Below are 21,551 nucleotides of genomic sequence, written 5' to 3' on the forward strand. Positions count from 1 at the left end.
ACCCTCTTCAAGCCTCTGAAAGCATATACACACATGTAGTACACACATATGCAGACAAAACACTCATACATAAAATTTGAATAAAATATTTTTACTAAGTCAACATCTCTGCCTTTCCTGTAAAAAACCACACACATTAGGTATTACACATATGTATTCTTTTTAAGTCACCTCTCATCTTCATAAATGTTTGCTTTACTTGCACCCTCTGAACTTTTAACTTACATTTTCATAATAGGAAGAACAAACAGGTGTCTCTAAACTGGGCTCCACATCTCCTTGGTGGTTGTCATTATTACCTCCCCTTGTAGCATCAAGTTGGTGCCCTTTTCTGAGCCTTATATCTGGCTCTGGAGTCCTGGTGCACCCCAATCGGTGTTCGGCTGGCTCGTTCATGGGATACCAAAGCCTTTCTTACAAAGTGGTCTTTCTTTCTGTCCCTTCTTCTTGGGAGAATGTGTTTTTAAGGGATGTTGAGTTGACCCTGTAGAGAGAAGTTAGTGAGTGCTGAAAAGACACATGAGCTGCATTATTATATACAAAAACAACAAAAAATTCAATCACTAAAAAGAGCAGTATTCTTAAAAACTTATACCCACTGCTAATAAAGATTGCCAAGATCTATCAATCAACAAAAAAAAAGACGTGATATTTCCATTTATGTTAATTATAAAATATGTGGTTGTATGAATTTATGCACATAAAATTATTACTAGAAAGTATTCAAAATCATTCTCCCAACAGAGAAGCACACATAAAGAAGTCAGGAGTTAGCAAGAAGACTACTTACATTCCACTACATTCTGCCTGTCTTTTTTTTAACCCTATCATTTTGTTTTCAGTTAAAAAGAGTATCTAACTGAAGTCAGGCATGTTAGTGCACACCTGTAATCACAACACTCAGAAAACAGAGGCAAGAGGATCTCTGTGAGTTTGAGAGCAAGTCTATATAGCAAGTTCCAGGCCAGCCAGGGAAAGACTGTCTCAAAAACAAATAAACAACCCTAAATGTAAAAACAGTACATTAAGTTTACATATTATGCTGTATTTTATACAACTAATTTCATTTAAACAATACAATGACCAAGGTTACTTTTACTTTACAAATGAGAAAACCAAAACTACCACATATTTTTATATATAACAGGAGAAAAGTCTCTAAATGTATGCAATGCATATAACAGCAACATTTTACACTCAACATGCTTAATATCTGACATTTTTTAGATGCTCTGGTCTCTGACTAGACTATCATGGAAAGCAAGAAATTCAGGACCAGAAACAGCCCTTTTATACCTGCAATCCCAGAAGATGCTGTGCATACAAATATCTAATAAATGACAGATATTTCTTTCAATGGTCTTGAGTGGTGAAAACGTTCTTAAATCATCTTTCTACTAACTAGTCTGTGATAATTTTATCCCTTAGAAGTGCTAGCCTTCCAAGCCCTTCTCATAAACCTCTTAATTCATAGCACACAAATGTACTAGACAATCGGTTGAATAAAATGGATTACCACAGTTAATCCACCTAGAAGGAAAGATCCAGGAACATACTATGCACTGAAATGCTGAGACACGTTCTCACAGGGGAAAGGGAAGAGAAGAACAAAGTAAAAAGGCCTAAACTCCATGAAGAAAAGCAAGACTGCTCTGTGCATGTGTAACCTGTATGTAAGTTATACCTGTATAATAAGTAAGTTATACTGATGGAGACACATAAACTAAGAACTAGCCAAAGAATCTCTGCAATGGTTTGCGTTTACTACTGCAGGATTTCTCTAGTCACTTTCAAAGTTCATGAAGCAAAAAGCACAAGGAACCAGAAAAATGGCTCAGCTCTTAATTTCTTTTAGAGCAACCAGGTCCAGTTCCCAGCACCCACATGTTGGCTCACAACAATCCGTTTCCAATTCCAGGGGATGTGATGCCCTCTTCTGGCTTCAAAGGTACCACACATGAACACAGTGCACACACATGCAAGCAAAAAAAAAAAAAAACAAAAAAACCATACACCTAAGTTGTTTAAAAAAAAAAAAAAAAAACTATACAGACAGCTCAGTGGTAAATCACTTGCCTAGCTTGCCCACACCCTGAGTGTAAATTGCCCCCCCAAAACACACACACACACACACACTTTAAGCTATCACCAAATCTGAGACTCTATCAATCACATAAAGACAATAGCAAGCTATTAATAAATGACTATTTTTAAGAGAAACAATGCTAATGGTTTATATTTATTTGTAGTTAAGCTATAATTCCAGCTACTAAGAAGAAGGTGAAGCAAAAAAGGTAGAAAGTTGGAGGTCTACTGAACAACTTAGCAAGACTGCATCAAAATAAAAAGTAAAAAGAAAGAGAACTGGGGTAGCTTAGAGGTAAAGCTTAGCTATCATGAGAAAGGCCCTAAATTCAATCCTCAGTATCAAAGCAGGGAGGGGAAGTTGACAGCTTACAAAACCGTCTCATACGAACCATTTTCATTTTAATTAAGGCAGCTAACATTTACTAGGAACAAACACTTAAATTCTCTACTGAAGAACTTAAATATGTATTTATTGGCCCCTGTTTAAGAGATGTGGAAATTGAAGATTAAGGACAACTTATTTAAGGTCACTGGGTACAATGAAAAAACAAAAAAGCTGGCTTTATACCCAGCGCGCGGGCTCGCGCACGCTCGTTCCCCCCCTCCTCCTCCCCCCCTCGCGCACGCTCGTTCCCCCCCTCCTCCTCCCCCCACCCTCTCTGACTTCATGGACATGGACGTGCACTTGGAAAACAACCCGAGCCCTAGGAGTCAGCTGGTTTGTATCACAAATAACTTACACTCATCTTACACTGACTTATTCCTGTAATCCCAGCGTGTGGAAGGCTAAGGACGGAGGATCACCAGTTAGAGGCTAACTTGGCTGTATAGTAAGCTTAAGGCCAGCCTGTGCTACAAATTTTCAACCTCAAACTAAACCAAGTAGAATAAAGATTCTTTAAAGTATCCCTGAATTGGGGTATAGTGGTTTATACCCCAGTACTCAGGAGGCCCAGGCAAGAGAGAGCTCTCTAGCTGGGCATGGTGGCACATGCCTTTAATCCTACCATTTAGGAAGCAGAGTCAGGAGACTGTGAGTATGAGGCCAACATGGTCTACAAGAGTTCTAGGACATTCAGGACTACAACCCTGTTAGGAGGGGGAGGGAGGGAGACAGCCATAAAGGAGAGAATGCTAGCTGTCTGTAGGTAATAAGGGAAAATGGTCATGATGAAAAGTGCAAGCTGTTCACATATGCTGTGCTGGAGGCTGGAGGACTTGTGGGTGGGTATGAGATAACCAAGCTAGACAGACAGGAAGAGGAACAGGGCTCTGAGCTAGTGACCACAAACTGGGTGGCCTGCGCAAAGCCCTTAAGAAACGTGTCTAAGGCTTTACTGTCCTTTCTTACATTTTTTTCTTCTAATACAGCTAATTGGAACAGACTTGATTCTAAGTAATGATGGCTAGCTTCCACCTAGGATATAACCCTAGACTACCCCATGGGCAAGAAGCTTGAGGTAGCCAAGAAAGGCTATAGCTATGTCCTGGTGATGGGGATGGATACCATCAACTCTCTGCCACAGCACAGCTACAAACTGTGTGAATGTGAGAACACAGAGAGCTAGGGGAGTGGGGATAAGGGAAGTAACACTGGTCACATGACTAACAGTCACGGTCAAGCTGGAGTGAGCCAGAGATAGACAGGGGTTTCAAAGATCTCTAACTAGATGGACAGTACATGAACAATGGCATAGTTATTTCCTTGGTTGAGCCAGGGAGGACAAGAATAGTGTGTGGGGACCCTCCATTGGCTCAGCCCAGGATAGCTTGGAGAATTCCCCAACTTCAATAGAGACTTGCCTTTGTCCAGTTTCTCTATAAAATGAAAATCCTCCCCATCTCTTAGAAAATCCTCCCACTCTGTTTTTTACGCAATAATTTTTAATAAAACTTGAATTCTCATTTGAATACTCCCGTAAGATTCTGTTTTTAATCATTCACTGGTACAAGACAAGAACACCTGAAGTCACTTTCCCTAGGTCCATCTTTGATGGCTTGAGTACCCTACATCATAGGGTCTCTGGTCCAGAAAAGGAGAGTGTCACATAGAAGCCTTATAAAATATGCAAACTGAGCCAGCCAGAAGTCTCAGCAGCAAAAGGCTTTTTCTGGCAAACCTAAGACCTGAGTTTAATCTCTGGGAGCCACATGGCAAGAGAACTGACTCTGAAAGAACTGACTCTATGACTTCTACATGTGTGCCAAGCACACATGGGCTGGCCCCATCTCCCTGCACATACACTATAGATCTAATTTTTTTTTTGTTTTTTTGTTTTTCAAGACAGGGTTTCTCTGTATAGAAACTGGCTGTCCTGGAACTCACTCTGTAGACCAGGCTGGCCTCGAACTCAGAAATCCACCTGTCTCTGCCTCCCAAGTGCTGGGATTAAAGGCGTGAGCCACCACTGCCCGGCTATAGATCTAATTTTTAAAATGTGTACATATTTAGAGTAATAGAAGCCAAGTCTCTCACTGCTGAAAAAGGTTATTATTAATATGGAAGAAAAAAGTAAAACCTAGAATGAATCCTGTATTGAACTGGGGCTGACTATATCAGGGTAATTGCGCTTTTTCAACAGATGAAGACACATGTTTAGTTTTTACTACATTTACTTACCTACGGGGGAGAGAGAGTCATGAAACATTCAAGAATTGGTTCTCTCCTCCCATATGGGTTCTTGGGATCAAACTTTGGCAGTGTTCTAGTACTACAATAAACACCACTGATCAAAAGCAACTTGGTAAAGGAAACGACTTATTTAACCTTACACTGCCAGGTCATAGTTCATCTTTGATGGAAGTCCAGAGGGAACTCAAAGTAGGAACCTGGAGGCAAGGACCATGGACCAAGGCTGCTGCTGCTGGCTAAATCTAAGAAGTGTAGGTAGAGTAGAACATAAGGAGAAAGAGAAAGGGCAACACTAAGTAAAAGAAGACAGACAGACGCAGGGAAAGGCAATGAGTAGTCAAGGAGGACACAAGGCTAAGTATTTTTCTAGCTTTAACTTGGTCATGGATTTGTGGAGTAGAGAATTGTAGTAAAATGTACACTGAAATGGTAACATTCAAAGCAAAGCTCCATGACTTCAGAATGGCGATTCTGACTATACAGAAGGTAAATTAAATGTAGACTCTGGGTCTAGACAAGTGCTTATTTGAGTATTTTTTTATTTCCAAGTTCTTTACAATAAAGTGATTTAAAAAAAAAACTAGAAAGTCAAGAAGAGAGGGAGGGAGGGAGGGAGGGAGGGAGGAAGAGAGGGAGGGAGGGAAGGAGGGAGAAAGGGAAGGAGGGAGGGAAGGAGGGAAAAAGGAAGGAAGGAAGGAAGGAAGGAAGGAAGGAAGGAAGGAAGGAAGGAAGGAAGGAAAAAAAGAAAGGGAGCAAGCAATCACCAGGCATGGTGGCTCGTGCCTTTAATCCCAGCACTCAGGAGGCAGAGGCCAGCCTGGTCTACAGAGCAAGTTCCAGGACAGCCAGGGCTACACAGAGAAACCCTGTCTTGAGAAACAAAAGGGCTGGAGATGCAGTTCAGTGTTGTAAGAGTAGTCACTGCTCTCACAGAGGACCTGGGTTTGCTTCCCAAGACCCACATGGTAACTCCAGTTCCAAGGAAATCCAAAGCCCTTCTCCAGCCTCCTAAAGCAGTGCACACACATGGTGCAGACATACACACAGGCAAAACACCTATACACACAAAATACAATCTAAGAAAGAAGGAAAGAAGGAAAGGAAAGGAAAGGAAAGGAAAGGAAAGGAAAGGAAAGGAAAGGAAAGGAAAGGAAGATAGATAGATAGATAGATAGATAGATAGATAGATAGATAGATAGATAGATAGATGAAAGAAATAGTGGCAGTTGGACATAGTGGTACACTCCTTTTTGTTTGTTGAGTTTGGGATTTGTTGTTGTTTTTCAAGACAGACTTTTCTCTGTGTAGCCCTGGCTGGCCTGGAACTCTTTAGGTAGTCAAGGCTGGCCTCCAATTCAGAGATCTACCTGCCTATGGCTCCAAGGTATTAGGACTAAAGGCCATGTGCCACCACCACAGGCTGATTTCTGTGAGTTTCAGGCCAGTTAGGCCTAGAGAGCAAGTTCCAAGCCAACCAAGAATATATGGTGAGACCTTATATCAAACAAAAGGGGGGGGGGGGAGCCTAAAAGAGAAAGTGAGAAAAATAATTTAGGTAAACCTTCAGATTACCAAAAACTTAACAAAATAAAATACCATTAAATACCCTAATCTTAGAAGGTTCTAAAGACTCATTTACTAGTTTGCCATTTGCATTCTACCTATTTAAAGAAAATGAATTCCTATAGACCACAAGACCAAGCAAACAAATGAAGTAACAGATATGAAGGATCACTTTTGTCAATACCACAACTCAATTCTGTCCTACAGATTAAATACTTAAATGATGGGGAAATGAGGGTTATAAAAAATTGTAAGCAGAAAGACAAATTTTCAGATTATTATATTTACTAATAAAACCTACAATAGTCAGGACTAGAGAGATGGCTTAAGGTTAAGAGCACTAGCTGTTCTAGCAGGGGACCCAGGTTTGGTTCCTAGCATCCACAGATCCAGGACTTCTGGTGCCTCCTTCTGGCCTCCGCAGACAGCAGGTACATATGTGGTGCACAGACATACTTGGAAGCAAAATACACATTATATATGAAACAAAACTAAATAAATATGTTTAAAAATAAGCCTATGATAATGAAATAAACCACTATAAATTTAAAAAATTCATAATGTGATTGAAGCACACATAACATGTATATATTAATATCACAGAAGAGAAGAGGAAGGGGGAGAAAAACCGTATTAGGAAGAAAGGAAGCTGAAGACAGATCGGTGGTTAACAGCACTGATCTTGCAAACGCCCCAAATTTGGTTCTCAGTTCCATGTCCAGCAGCTCACAACCAATCCTTTGTGATGCCAGCTTTGGGGACCAAGTACTTCATACCTACACTCACATTCACAGACCCCACATAGAAAACCCTGCTTACATAATTTAAGTAACATGAATATTTTTAAAAGGTGAGTGCTATTTGAACTTTGAAATTTACGTCCATATATATAGATGTACGTATATGTATATCCTCCAACACCCTACCCCATATATGTATGTGTATAAGTATATATGTACTGTAAATAAAGGAATGTACTGTGGCATCAGAGCAAGCTTTTCTGTACACATCTGTATGTCTGTCCTTGCTTCATTCCCTAGCTGTGCCAATCAGGTTTCCAGGACCAAGTAGTACATGACATAGCATCGATAAGTAAACTTCACTAAAACAAGCCTGTCAATCACTAAGTAAATAAACAAGTACATAAGAACCTTGGAAGGAAGGTGTAACAAGTAATCAAACCAGCCACAATATATTATCTAATATTCTAGTTTAAACAAAACAAAACCCTGCAAGGAATATTATGGTAATTTGAATAAAAGTTCCCCATAGACCCATAGGGAGTGGCACTACTAGGAGATATGGCCTTGTTGGAGGAAGTGTGTCACTGGCAGTGGGCTTTGGGGTTTCAGAAGTTCAAGCCAGGCCTAGTTGTTCACTGTTTCTTCCTGCTGCCTGCTGATCCAGATATAGAACTCTCAGCTACCTCTCCAGTACCATGCCTGCCTGTGTGCCACCATGCTTTCTGCCATGACAACAGACTAAGCCTCTGAACTGTAAGCCAGCCCCAATTAAATGTTTTCTAAGAGTTGCCATGGTCATAGTGTCTCTTCACAGCAATAGAAACTCTAAGACAAATACACAACATTAATAAAGTTTAGCCCACATCAGGTGTAAGAATACACTTCTTGGGGGCTGGAGAGATGGCTTAGCGGTTAAGAGCAATGACTGCTCTTTCAGAGGTCCAGAGTTCAATTTCTAGCAACCGCATGGTGGCTCACAACCATTTGTAATGGAATCCAATGCCCTCTCCTGGTGTGTCTGAAGATAGTGACAGTGTACTCATATGAATATAATAAACAAATATTTAAAAAAAATAAAAATACACTTCTCCAAAGAACACAGCAAACAAAAAAACAAAACAAAAACCCTCTTGGAATAGTGACAGTGTACTCATATGAATATAATAAACAAATATTTAAAAAAAAATAAAAATACACTTCTCCAAAGAACACAGCAAACAAAAAAACAAAACAAAAACCCTCTTGGAACCAGAAGCAGCCCTCACAACAAAACAAAGCTGCCAGTACTTTAATCTTGGACTTCTTTGCTATGAGAACTATAAGAAAATACAAGTCTATTCTTTACCCAATCTAAAGTACTTTGTCATAGCAACACAAAACCAATTAAGACATGAATTTAACTTCAACTGCATTATAAACACACTGTTGCAAGGCTCCCCACCTCACCCACTACTTTACATCTCTGAAGTCACAAACTCTATCTCTGAGGATAGGAACATAACTAGAAACATAACTCAGTTGGTAGAGCACTTGCCTAAAATATACTAAGTCCTGGGCTCCATCTTTTATCACCACATAAATTGGGTGCAGTGACACTGCCTATAATCCCAGCACTTGGAAGGCAGAAGCAGAAGCAGAATCAGATACATCCTCAGCTCCACAGCTTGAGCTACAAAACCTGTCTAAATAAACAAACAAACAGCTGGATGAACAGATGGAAATGTATGACACTGTGTAGCACTAATGTACATATAATTATTTTACTCCTTCACTTTGTAATCCTATAAAGCAGATGAATTATATAAAGAAAGCAACTGTTACATGCTAATAAACTCTAGTGGTTTCTTCAATTTTATTGTATTATTCAAATTTTCTTTGGTTCCTTTTTACAAAGTTATTTATTAAAACATTCATACACACTGTTACCATAATGCTTCTGCATTTAACACAAACCATTTTCTTTACTTGGCTTCAAGTTACCAGCCAGTAGCTCACTTCCACATAAAGGACTCTCCTTCTGCTGGGCAGTGGTGGCGCATACCTTTAATCCCAGCACTTGGGAGGCAGAGGCAGGCAGATTTCTGAGTTCGAGGCCAGCCTGGTCTACAGAGTGAATTCCAGGACAGCCAAGGCTATACAGAGAAACCCTGTCTTGAAAAACCAAAAAAAAAAAAGACTCTCCTTTGGCATTTTTGGTTGGTTGGTTGGTTTGGTTTGGTTTGGTTTGTGGGAAAACTACAAATTAAGGTTGAAGTCCACCATGACAGGATAGCCTCTGGACTCAGGGCAATATGGAAGACTCCCTTCATTAGTGGGGCTTCTCTTTCTCTGACCTTGTCTGAGGAATTCTAAGCCCCCACTTACCCCTCTACTTACAGAATGTCATGCAGTCTCAATTAGATTACAGGATCAATCTCCTTTCTCCTGATTAGAACCAATGACCTTTGCCCATCCTGGATGTTCCTACCCTCAGTCCGCCAAAACTTTATAAGCCTTGAATCACCCTAAGTAAAGTTGATCTGCCCCCTGATAGCTGGTCCCAGTGTGGCTATTCACCCTACTTCCTCACAAGGCTTCAAAACACCCCCACCCCAGATCTTTGTCTCTGTTCCCAATGCCCTTGCAGACAATATATGGCTGGCCGACAATCCACGAGGGTGGGAAGACCCACATTTGGTTTTTCAAGCCAGGGTTTCTCTGTTACTCTGTACAGCAGGCTGGCCTCAGAGATCACCTGCCTCTGCCTCCCAAGTGCTGTGATTAAAGGCGTGCGCCACCACAGCCTAGCAGCCCCTTTGGCATTTCTTATAGGGCAGATCTCACGGTAATGAACTTTCTCAGCTTTTGTTTCTCTGGAAATGCCTTAAATTTTTTATTTAACTTTTGATGGATATAGTGGACCCAGGTTCAATTCCCAGAACCCATGTGGCAGCTTACAACTGTTAACTCCAGTTCCAGTGGATCAAACACCCTCAAAATGCAGACAAAACACCAATGCACATAAAAAAGAAATAAATCATTTTTAAAAAGAAATCTGCACTTAGCAGCATCCTTGGCAGGCACTCTTCTCTTGCTACTTCCAAGCTGTCCTGGTTTTCAAGGTTTGGGTGAGTGTCTCAGGGTGCATCTCCTTGAGTTTATGTTACTTCCAACTAATTAAACATGGAAATTTTACAGACTCAATGCTTAGGTCAAATTAGAAAATTATTTTATCATTGTTTATTTAAAACAATCTCTTTGCCCTTTCCTTTTTCTCCCTCTGGAACTCACATAATGCACTATCCCACAAGCTCTTCAGACACTGTTTACTTTTCTTCATTTGTCTTTTTCAGACTTCTAAATGAGGATAAATGTCATTTCTTCAAAGTTCACCAAATCTGCCTGTCCAAATCTAAATTGCTTCATTTTTGAAGCCCCCCCCCCCCCCAGCTTGGTTTTGTTTTTGTTTTTTAAAGCAGCAGGTGGTACTATTTTAGAAAATCACTTAGTAACATGAGTAGTCATTCTGAGGAACCTGACACTCATTATCTATAGTACTTGCCAGGGCTTTTACATTCCAAAAAGACTATTTGTCTCAAATGTACACTTCCTGGCAAACTATGGCCTCTGTACAGTTTCTTCAGTAATTGAGCCTGTCCAAACCAGTGATGGCATTATTTACTTGTCCCACCTTTCCTGTACATGCATGTGTTCATCTTAGTTCTCTTCCCAGTACTGTGACAACATACATGAGAAGAACAACTTAAGGAAGGAAGGGTTTGCTCTGGCTCAGTGTAAGGAGACAGTCTGCTGAGGTAAAGGTGTCACAACAGCAAGGCTTGAGGCTGCTGGTCACACTGCACACAAAGTGAGGAAGCAGACACATGATAAACAGCCATACTTAGTTCACTTTCTCCTTTTTACTGAGTCCAAGAACCCATCCCATGAAGTGGTGCCAACATTTAGAGTAAGCCTTCCCACTCAACCCAATCCAGAACTCTTTCACAGACATCACACTGACTTAAGAGCTTTACCTTTCTAAATATATTCTGTAATGTGTTGCTGCAGCAACCACCTAATCTTAACACTACAGGTTTCCTTTATCATAGTGTACAGTGTTATATTTCTTCTCCTCTTCCCTGCCACAGTCAAAGTATCCATGACCTAGAACACAATGGAGCCTAACCAGTTTCCTTCTACTTCCAAAGCCCCATTTTGTTTTGTCCTTTTCAGACAAGGTCTCACCCTGTAGCCCAGGTTGACCTCAAACTCCTGATCTGTCTCCTGTATCTACATCCGCCTCCTGAGTGCCACCATCACCAACATGAACACCACATCTGGCCAACCTCTTTTCTTTACTCAACAAAGTGCCCATTAGAACAAAAATCCTCAGACAGGTATCATCTGTAATTCCTTCACTCTAGGAGACTGAGGCAGGAGGACTGCCACAAGACTGAGGTAAGCCTGGGCTATATACTGAGTCTAAGGCCAGTCTGGGTTTCATTACATGACCCTGTCTGGGGGAAAAAGAAAAAAAAAAAAATAATAATCATGTCATTCCTCTGCCAAAACCTCTCCAGATTTTATTCCTTGTACCCCTTACCCCCAAAAAAATCTTTACCATAATTTCCACAAGGCTATTTTTTTTTTTTTACTTCATTCCTACAAACCTCTCCAAATTTTATCTGTTGGGGTTGAAGAGATGGATCAGAGATTAAGAGCGCTGGTTGCACTTCTACAGGACCCAGGTTCAATCATCAGCACCCATATAGCAACTCACGGCCATCCATTAATTCAAGTTTCAGGGGGCAAGTGTATATGTGGTAGACAGACAGACAGACAAGCAAAATACACATACGAATAAAATATTTATTTTTTAAAATCTCATCTTTGCCAAGCAACGATGGTGCACCCCTTTAGTCCCAGCACTCAGGAAGCAGAAGCGAGTGGATCTGTGAGTTCAAGGCCAGCCTGGTCCAGAGTGAGTTCCAGGGCAGTCAGGGCTACACAGAGAAACCCTGTCTCAAAAAACCGGATGGATGGATGGATGGATGGTCTGTTCACTATTCTTTTGATCCATACCAGCCTTATTCATTTCATTCATTCGTTCACTCATTCATACATCTGAAGCAGTGTCTCAGGTAACCCAGTCTGACCCTCAATCTACTATGTACCTGTAGCTTTTGATCCTTCTGTCTCTGTGCTCTCAGTGCTAGGATTATGGGCATTTGCCTACAGGGTCAGCTCCCACACCAATCTTATCAGCATCATGCTCTAGAAGTAGGCCTGGGCTTGGAATTAATTAGACCTTCCTTATCATTTACCTCTCAGGTAAAATGTCTCCTTTTGGGCAAAGGAACTTTTACCTAAATCCAGCATACCTCACGTCTTTTAACAACTGTACTTACACTTCGTGCTGTTTAACGTCTTCCTAGCCCTTACCACTCTTCTGGGATTATTTATTTTGGTTTTCTGTTTAGGTTTTTGAGCTAAGGTCTCGTGCAACCCAGGTTGGCTCACAAGATACTACATATCTAAGAATGACTCTTTTTGTTGTTGGCTTGGTGTTATTTTTAATTTTATTTATTTATTTATTTATTTGGTGGGTTAGGCACATACATGCCACGCTGTGGAGGTCAGAAGACAACTTGAGTGAACTGGTTCTCAACTTTACCATGTCAGTTGCAGGAAATTACACTCAAGCCATGAGACTTGGCAACAGGCACCTTTACTTACTAAGCCATCTCACTGACCCTCCTGGAATGACTCTGAACTCCTAACCCTCCTACCTCCACCTCCCAAGAGTTAATATTAAAGACTTGGGACACCATGTCTGATTTTTCCGAGGTTATTTTCCTATCTATTATCCCAAACTACCATCTCCTTATGTGTCAAACTATCTTGTTCATCCATTAACCGAACAGCACGAAGTTCCCAGTAGAAATTCCTTGGTGGTACAAGTCATATCCCCTCAAAATTTCTATGTTAAAATCCTAACCCTCAGGCCATAACCATATTTACTTTTTAATTTTTGAGATCTTATTTTGATCAGTATGAGTGTTTTGCCTGCATTTCTGTCTGTACAACACATGTATACAGTATCCAAGGAGACCAGATGAGGGCATTGGATCCCAAGAGTTACAGGTGGTTCTAAATTATGTCCATGTTAATCTGTCAGTTAGTCCACACCCCCTGTTCCCCCTCCCCATGGGTACTGAGAATCAAACCCAGACCTCTAGAATAGCAGCAACAAGTACTCTTAACTCCCAAGCCGTCTCTCTAGTCTCTATGACTGTATTTAGACAAAAACAAAAAGCCTTTAAAGTGGTAATTAAAGCTAAATGAAGTAATAAGAGAAGGATCCAAGGCTGGATTTGGTAAGATAGGCCTGTAATTCCAATTTTCAGACAGCAGTTCAAAGCCAGCCTGGGCTACACAGCTAAAATCTGTCTCCAGGGGAAATGGGGTAGGCATGAGGATAAGGGTGCCTGGCTCTAATTCAGTCTGTCTTTGTAAGAGAAAGAACCAAAGATGCATGCCCAGGATAAAGACCCTAGACAAGAGAAGCATAGCCTGTCTGCTGACGTTTTAAACGTGAAATTCTGGACTCAAAAACTCAGTAAACAAAATTTGCTGTTTGAGTCATCCAGTCTGTGGTTAATTCATTAGCAGCCCTAACAACTTATATGGCTTTTAAGCCAAATAGCACATTGCTAAGTATTTTTTGTTTGTTTTTCAAGCCACGGTTTCTCTGTGTAGCCCTGGCTGTCCTAGAACTTGCTCTACAGAGCAGGCCAGACTAACTCAGATTTCCACCTGCCTCTGGCTGGATTAAATATGCTGGGATTAAGTACATGCACTGGCAAACCTGGCTCAAGCATTTTCTATATTCTATCTAGTAAGTAACTGAAATACCCAACCCCAAGGACCTAATTTCTAACTCAGTAAGTACACATAGACAAAAATGTTGCAGTTTCATACATTTTGTCTAACTGCCTACAATTCAACTGAGTACTTATGTTTTCTATTTTAAACCTTAAATTGACATCACAACCCCTAACAATTCCCAATACGAAATCTATTAACACTTGCAGGGCTAAACACATGTCTATAATCTCAGCACTCTTGTGACAGAATTGGGGTTTAAAATCAACCTGGATTACATACCAAGTTAAAAGCCAACCAGAAATACACAGCAAGTGCCTGCCTCAGGGGGAAAAACATTTGCAGAGTGCTTGTCTGGCATGCATGAAGCCCTGTACTCAACACACACATAACAATAATAACAACCTGCCAAAGATCTTAAATACAGGATCAGGAAGTCTTGATGAGAATGTTCAATGCAGTTTTGGGTTTTTGTTTTAATGTTTTATTAATTTATTTGTAAGAATATATGTGGACAACTTGTAAGAGTTGGTTCTCTCCTTCCAACCATGTTAGTCTTGGGACTCAATCCAGGCTTGGCAACAAATGCCTTCATCTGAAGAGCCATCTCGCTGGCCCTAATACTGATATAATATTACAGGAAAACATAGAATCATTCTGTTTTTGATAGTGCTGGTAACTGAACCTAGGGCCATACACACACTAGGCTAAGTTCTCCACTGTCAGGAGCCATCATAGAACAAGCTAATAACTAACAGGTGGTCTTCCCAAGATGACTTCACCTTGGATTAAAAATCTTATGGCGAAGCTCCCATAGGCAAGGCCCAAGAGAAAATCATTTTAGGAAAAATTCCTGCTGTTAATATGCTTTTCCTGTTATTATTAAGCAGATACAACAATCACTAGGTATTAGCCCACCCTTTTGAGCAGATCTCTGCAAAACAATCAAGATGTACTGTCTTGTAAGGATGCTATATAGACAAATAAATGACTTCCCAATTCTTAATGATCCTATAAGAATTCCTAAGATTATATCAGTATTTATTAAGCTCTACTAGGTCCTTTCTGATAGTCAAAACTGCAATGAGAACTCTGCAAGTCTTTAGTGTAGTGAGTTTTAATTGCCTCTTAGATAGTAAGCAGACATTCTACTCTCAGAGCACATTCCATGAAGTTGTAAAACCATTAACCGAAGGTCATAAAAGGGAACTAACAATTTATTATGGGTGCTAGGTCAGAAGATAAAATATTGACTGGGTTTATCTATACAAAACTTCACTAATGACTTAGTCATGTTTTCTAACTCTCCATGAACCTGTGGAGCTGTGACAGGTGATGAATGTTTAACCAGATAATTACTCCTAATGGAAGTGGGAGAATCACAAGTTGATGCCAGGCTTAGGCTACAGAATAAGACTCTGTCAGTGTCAAAATAATAGTAAAACACAGTAAGAACAGCAACAGCTAGAGATGTAGCCCAGTGGCAGAGTTCTGGGTTCAATCCCCACTACCACCAAAACAAACAAATTAACTAAACAGGGTATATGACAATTTACTTATATAGAGAAAAAAATCCATAATTATTTTTAACGTGGTGCTGTAAGTCAACATAGTATCACCTGCTGAGCACCCAAGTGCTATTTAACATCCAGAAGTACAATTCTACACCACAGCCAAGATAAGAAAATTCAACCTTACAACCAAATAAACCCAGCAAAGAATGGAGCCCTAATATTGAGAGCTAGTTGGACACTGCTGCCTCAGATCATCTAGGTAACTTTCCTCAAAAGCTGACCATCTGCCCTCCTACAATTATGCTTTAAATATGAACCTTGTAGTAATGTTTTAAAAGCTATGATCTCACTGAAGAATCCCACCAGTGATAAAATTTGCTAAATGCTTTAATGAGTTTCTAAAGTTGTATGTACTCTTATCACAATTAATTTGAAGAATTCAAGTGTAAAACATAAGAACAAAGTGGATAAAAATGCAATTTCATGTATGTCATGTTAGGCGTTAATGTGACTACAGCTAAGATCTCTGGATGTGACATCAAAACTGTTAGAGTTACCATAAGTGCATGTTTCTCTAAAATCACTAAGACATTTGTTGCTGCCCTGACCTTTCCTTTTTCTTTAAATGAGACAGTCTTGCAACTTAGGACAAGCTGGCTTAGAACTCTCAGTTCATGGTCCTTACCCAGGTAGGAAACAATACACAACACACTGCTTTGACGTCTTCCTAGGGTAAGAGAAAACAGAAACAGGACCGGACGTCCAAAGCTAAGGCTAAGGAGTAACAGACCTTAGCACAACATGCCATGGGAAGGGAGGTACAAAGTACAAAGCTAAAAAGATTAACACATTTAAAAAACAAAGAAAAAACTGTTTTAATTTTTCAGCTATTCACATGATTTATGATCCCCAAAGCTTTGTCCAAAGCCACTAAAGCAACTAAAAGTCTATGAAAAGATTCTTTTTGGTTTTGGTTTTAAAGAACATGAAGGTTTAGGGGTTTAGAACAGTTTTGTGGGGGTCAGGGCGTTGTTTCATACTTTGAGAGTATATATGTGTATGTGTGCCATGGTGTACATGTGGCAATCAGATCAACTTGTATAAGTGGGTTTTCTCCTTCTACCATCTCCTTGAACCAAGAACATGAATATGCATTTATTTGCATGTGTGTGGGTTATATGTGTAGGTGAGCACATGCCTGCATGCATGTGTGGTGGGTGGGGTGGGGTGTGTTATATGCCAGAGGTCAGTCTCAGGGTCACTCTTTAGCAGCTTTCCGTCTTGGTTCTAGAAACAGGATTTCTCCCTCTATGTGACAACTATGCTAGGATGGCTGACCAGTAAGCCCCAGGGATCCACCTGTCTTCATCTCTGTACCCAGCTACTTCACATGAGTTCTGAAGATTAGACTGAGGTCCTTAGGCTTGCATCGAAAGCACTTTTTACTGAGCTGAATCGATAGCAACATGCCCTCACCCCATTTTTGGTTTTTGAGACAGGGTCTCATGAATCCCAGTCTGGCCCTGATCATCAAAAGGGGGATGACTTTAAATTCCTGATTCCTTGGCTTCCACCTCCCAAGAGCTGGGACTGCAGCACCACACGCAGCCTCTAAGGAGTTTAGAAGGAAGATAAAGATCTAGAGAACTCCTCACCAGAGAGGTGGAAACTCATAAACTTTCTAACTTCTATGTGTTAGGACAAAAAGGCCTCTGCAAACACAAAGTAACAAACACCCCTGTTCGCTTCATAAACATTTCATCACCTAGTAATAATCAGTCACTGTTTATGACTTCTGTCACCTGGACACAGCCCCACACACCTATGATCAAAGCATTTAGAAGGGCCAGGGAAAACAGTTAAGAGTCCAAAGGCCAGCTTGGGCTATATGGCCAGACTCTTGTCTTAGGGAAAGAGTGGTTGGGGGCAGTCCTAACAGTAGTAATCAACGTTACATCAGAAAGAAGAAGAAAAAGAAAACAGGGCCAGCCAAGTGAGCTCAGAGCCAGCTCAGCAGGTAAAGGCACTTACTTGATAAGCAAGCTTGATGACTTCAGTCTGATCCCTAGAACCCACATAAAAATAGAAGAAAATCAACCTCAAAATTGTCTTCTAATCTGCAAATGTCTAACATAGCATGCATGCTCCCTAAACAATTATGTATACCCCACACACAACTTACTTTAAATAAATAAATAAATAAATAAAAGGCTTTTTAAAGGTAACAGCCCAATGTCTTTCCAGCCAAGTCTAAAAGACTTGCTCGAAGTTTAAAAGATGACGGTGACTGAAGTGCACCTATACCTCCATCTCTTCCTCCCTCCCCCCGCACCCCCCCCCACCCGTGATGATGTATGCTGCTATTCTGATACACTTCTAAATCTTCGAATGTTTACCTTAGACATTTCAGGCAAGCCCACAGAAGACTACATAAAATCAAAAGATGCAAAAATATGGATGGCTAAGTGCTAAGACTGAATTCCAAGCTAAAGGCTGAGAATGCTGGTGATAGGGAAGCCACTGGAGTGATGGCATCAAGGGTGAGGGGGTTTCAAGTGCGTTTCCTAGGACAACTGTTTCAGGAAGGTGCAGCACAAAATCTCCATGAAGCCAAACATGTCCCAAGACAAAGAAAGCCTATAGGGAAATAGACTGAATTAGAAACAAACAATAACCCTGTGTGTGCACACACGCCCCATTTGTAAGGGGGAGGAAGAATACACATACATGCACAGGCACACCACGGAGGATGCACATGCACACTATGGAGTATGTTGGGTATTCTGATCCATGACTCTTCACCCTATTCCTCTGAGACACAGTCTCTCATAAACCTTGAGCCAGGCTAGGCGCCAGAAGCCCCAGCAATATTACTCTACAATATTAGAGTTATAGGCCCACTTGTAGCCAGGCTTTTACATGGGTTCTGGGAATACAAACTCAGGTCCTCATGCTCATACTAAGTAATTCAGCTCAACAAGTTTCTTCTAGCAATATCTATAGCCTTCATTTAAAAAGGAAAAGGGGAAAAAACCTGGGCTAGAGAGATGGCTCAGAGAGTAAAGGCTCTGACCACATGAGTGAGTTCAATCCCTGGGACCCAAGAGAGTTGAAAGCCAGGAGAACAGGACTAGAAAGATAGCTCAAAGACCCAAGTTCAGCTCCCAGAGCCCATATCTAACTTCAGCTCTAGGGGATCTAATGTCCTCTTCTGGACTCCATGGACACCTGCACTTACACATGCACAAACACTCAAAAGATACACAGACAGACAGACAATCTTTTAAGTAGCATACAAATCAACATTTAATATGAGCCACTTACATAAAAATTATCACAAATAGTCTACAAGGATAATCACCAAAATAACCTCTGAAGTGATATAATTCCAAATAATTTTTACTTTCTTTTATACTTCCTGACTCATTTTAATTTTGTACACTGAATATCCTTCCTACTCACAACACTTCTGATACAGGGTCTCAAACCCATGCTGACCTTAAAACTCACAGGCCTGCCTTAGCCTCCCAAGTACTGGGATTACAGGAATGTCCAACCACAGCCAGCACCAGACACCCACCACACACTCATTTTTTTTTCTTTCTCTACTGAGGGCTAGATAATAAAATTTTTTAGGCTTTACAGTCCACGAGTCTCTACGACAACTATAAAACAACCCAACGTTGTACCCCAACAGCAAATCACAGATAATAAGCTAAACAACTGCATGTGGCTTTATCCCAGTTAAACTTTATTTAAAACAGGCAGCAGGCAGGATTTGACCTGTAGACTGTAAAGTTTGTCAATCTCTGAATAAACGAAATAAAAGTTTTTGTTTTATTTTTCTTAAACAAAACATATGGCTTGTACTGAGTCCACTACATACTACTCATGGGGAAAAAGTTTCATTTGTTCTTAACTTCAGACAATGAACACAAGGATGGAAAAACACACTCTTTAAGCGCTGGAAATCTTACTCTCATCCACAGAAGATAAAATCTGCTAAGTAGCCCAAAGCCTGAAACATAAACTGGTGGGTAGCCAGTTACAGACAGACTGGGAAGGTATCTTTCATATTTAATTTGAATTTCTCAAAAAATTTCATAATTTACCACCAATCTGCTGAAGCCTACAGGTGGAAGTCCCTGCTAAAATAATTTTAGTTTACAGTTCATTCAAAATCAACACTGTGACAAGTTGCAAAGAATGAAGAATTCTATTCTACAACAGTGTACAAATGAGCAGGATGTGTGACAAGATCTCAAGAGTGACCTGTGGTAAGAAGACACTTGAAACTTTAGAACTCACAAGCATAATTCCCCCTTTAAAAAATTAAGGCTTTGAGCTTTTTTTTTTTTTTTTTTTTTTTTTTGAGTTGTATTGGTGGTGTACACCCTTAATCCCAGCAATTGAGAGGCAGAAGCTGGTCAATTTCTGAGTTCAAGGCCAACTCAGTCTACACAGTGAGTTCCAGGACAGCCAGGGCTACATAATAAGACCATGTTTAGGGAAGGGCAAGCTTTGAGTACAGCATCTGTCCATAATACCAGGATTCTGGACTCATGGGTAAGATTTCAAAATTAAAGCTTGCCTGAACTACATAGATACAGCCTATCTCCACAACATGGTAGATGATTCATTCCAACGCACTGAAGGCTGAAGCAGGATTCTTGTTAAGTTTAAGGCAAAGAAACGTTTGGGCTACAGAGTGAGACCCTGTGCAACCACACCCAGAAACAAGCAAAACATTAGTTGGGAACTGTTTTCATGAACAAATAATTTCAAATATCATAAAAGACTGCGGTATTTTTAACTTGTTCCTTGGGGAGTAGGGGTAGGTACTCTGCTTTAGGAAAATACAGTGAACACAGTAACAGAATTAAAGGCGGTCAAGTGAGATAGCTAAGAGAGTACGCTTGACATGCAAATTTTTAAGGCCTGGCCACCTGAGTTCGATTCCCGGAACCACATAAACGTAGACGATGACCAACTCTTATCAAGTTGTTCTCTCCCTTCCAGTCGTGTGCCACGAACACATGAGTCACACATACACACACCATAATAAACTGGAGAATTTTAATTTTTTTAAAGTTTTTTTTTAAATGAGACATCTAGTGTAAAATAAATAAATAAATGCAACTAAAAGATCATCCCACTAAAATACTAAAACCACCAACGAAGCACTGTACCTTCCAAATCCCCGTTGGTCATGTAATCTATCAAAAATCCATTGCTCAACGCTCTCGTGAAGTTTTTCAAACTCCAGAAGCAAATGTTTAAATCAAGGTCAAAAATAAATAAATAAAAAGCCAAAAGAAGAGACGTATCAGCTGTCTGGTCCAAAGCTCCCTTGGACCCCTCAAAACTTATTTTATAGCCGTTATCAGCAATTCCCTAACAGGCTAACCACTAGCAGATAAAAAAAAAACCCAAAGGGGCTCAGAACTGGGCCCAAGAACTATCCCGCAGTGACTGCCTGAAGCGCCACCTAAGGAAAGGTGAGGGCAACCTTCCCATCCCAGTGGTTAGAAAAGTCGCGCTGAACACAACCCATCCGAAGCAAGCCTGCCAGAGAAATCCCTAGAAGTGACAGAAGACACCAACTAAGAGTCGGGGCGGGAGGATTCCAGTCTCGGGCCATCGTGGGGGTACCGGCCCCGAAATCGGAGAGAGTCGGAGCAAGGGGCTTCGGACTCTCCGCCCCGCGGCGGAGACAGGGCAGCGGGCGCCCGCGACCGCAGCTGCACGGAGCACGGCCCCAGCCCCCCCTCCCCCCGGCCGCTGCTCGGGCCCCGCACCAGGCGCGCGGCCGCAGGTCAGAGTTCCGGCCAAGCTCGGGGCCGGCCAGGCGCGCGCTCCCGGCCCGCGCCAGGGACACCTGTCCCTCAGCCCTCACCTCCTTCCGACCCGGGCAATCTGCTGAGCCCGGGAAGCCGCGCTCGAGCCAAAGCCCCTCACCCGAGTTGGCCGCCGCCTCACCGCGCGGCTCGGGCGCCTCGGGAAGCAGCGCCTCGGGGAGGGGAGAGGGGGGCGCGGAGGGAGGGGGCCGCTCGCTGGAGCCGCCACCGCCGCCGCCGCCACCGCGGTACCGCGTCGGGACTGTGCTCGCGCTGCCGCGACCGCCGCCGCCGCGTCTCCCCGCCTCCG

General features: G+C 41.4%; 1 protein-coding gene across 6 annotated transcripts in view; it reads right to left on the bottom strand.

Annotated features, from left to right (window-relative positions):
• Adipor2 (adiponectin receptor 2) overlaps positions 1 to 21,551 on the bottom strand; it is a 76,045-nt gene that overhangs the window by 16,259 nt on the left and 38,235 nt on the right. For 4 of the 6 annotated variants that reach the window (XM_034511664.2, XM_076940428.1, XM_076940429.1 and 1 more), the window contains one exon: positions 226 to 484. In XM_034511664.2, coding sequence (XP_034367555.1) covers positions 226 to 396 — 171 coding nt within the window. In that variant the 5' untranslated portion in view covers positions 397 to 484. Of the gene's footprint in view, positions 1 to 225; positions 485 to 21,300; positions 21,444 to 21,551 lie in introns of those variants that run through there. The other 2 variants (XM_034511663.2, XM_076940432.1) reach the window with 2 other exon arrangements.

The sequence above is a fragment of the Arvicanthis niloticus genome, chromosome 9 (genome assembly GCF_011762505.2).
Source record: "Arvicanthis niloticus isolate mArvNil1 chromosome 9, mArvNil1.pat.X, whole genome shotgun sequence".
In the NCBI taxonomy this organism is placed as follows: domain Eukaryota; kingdom Metazoa; phylum Chordata; class Mammalia; order Rodentia; family Muridae; genus Arvicanthis; species Arvicanthis niloticus.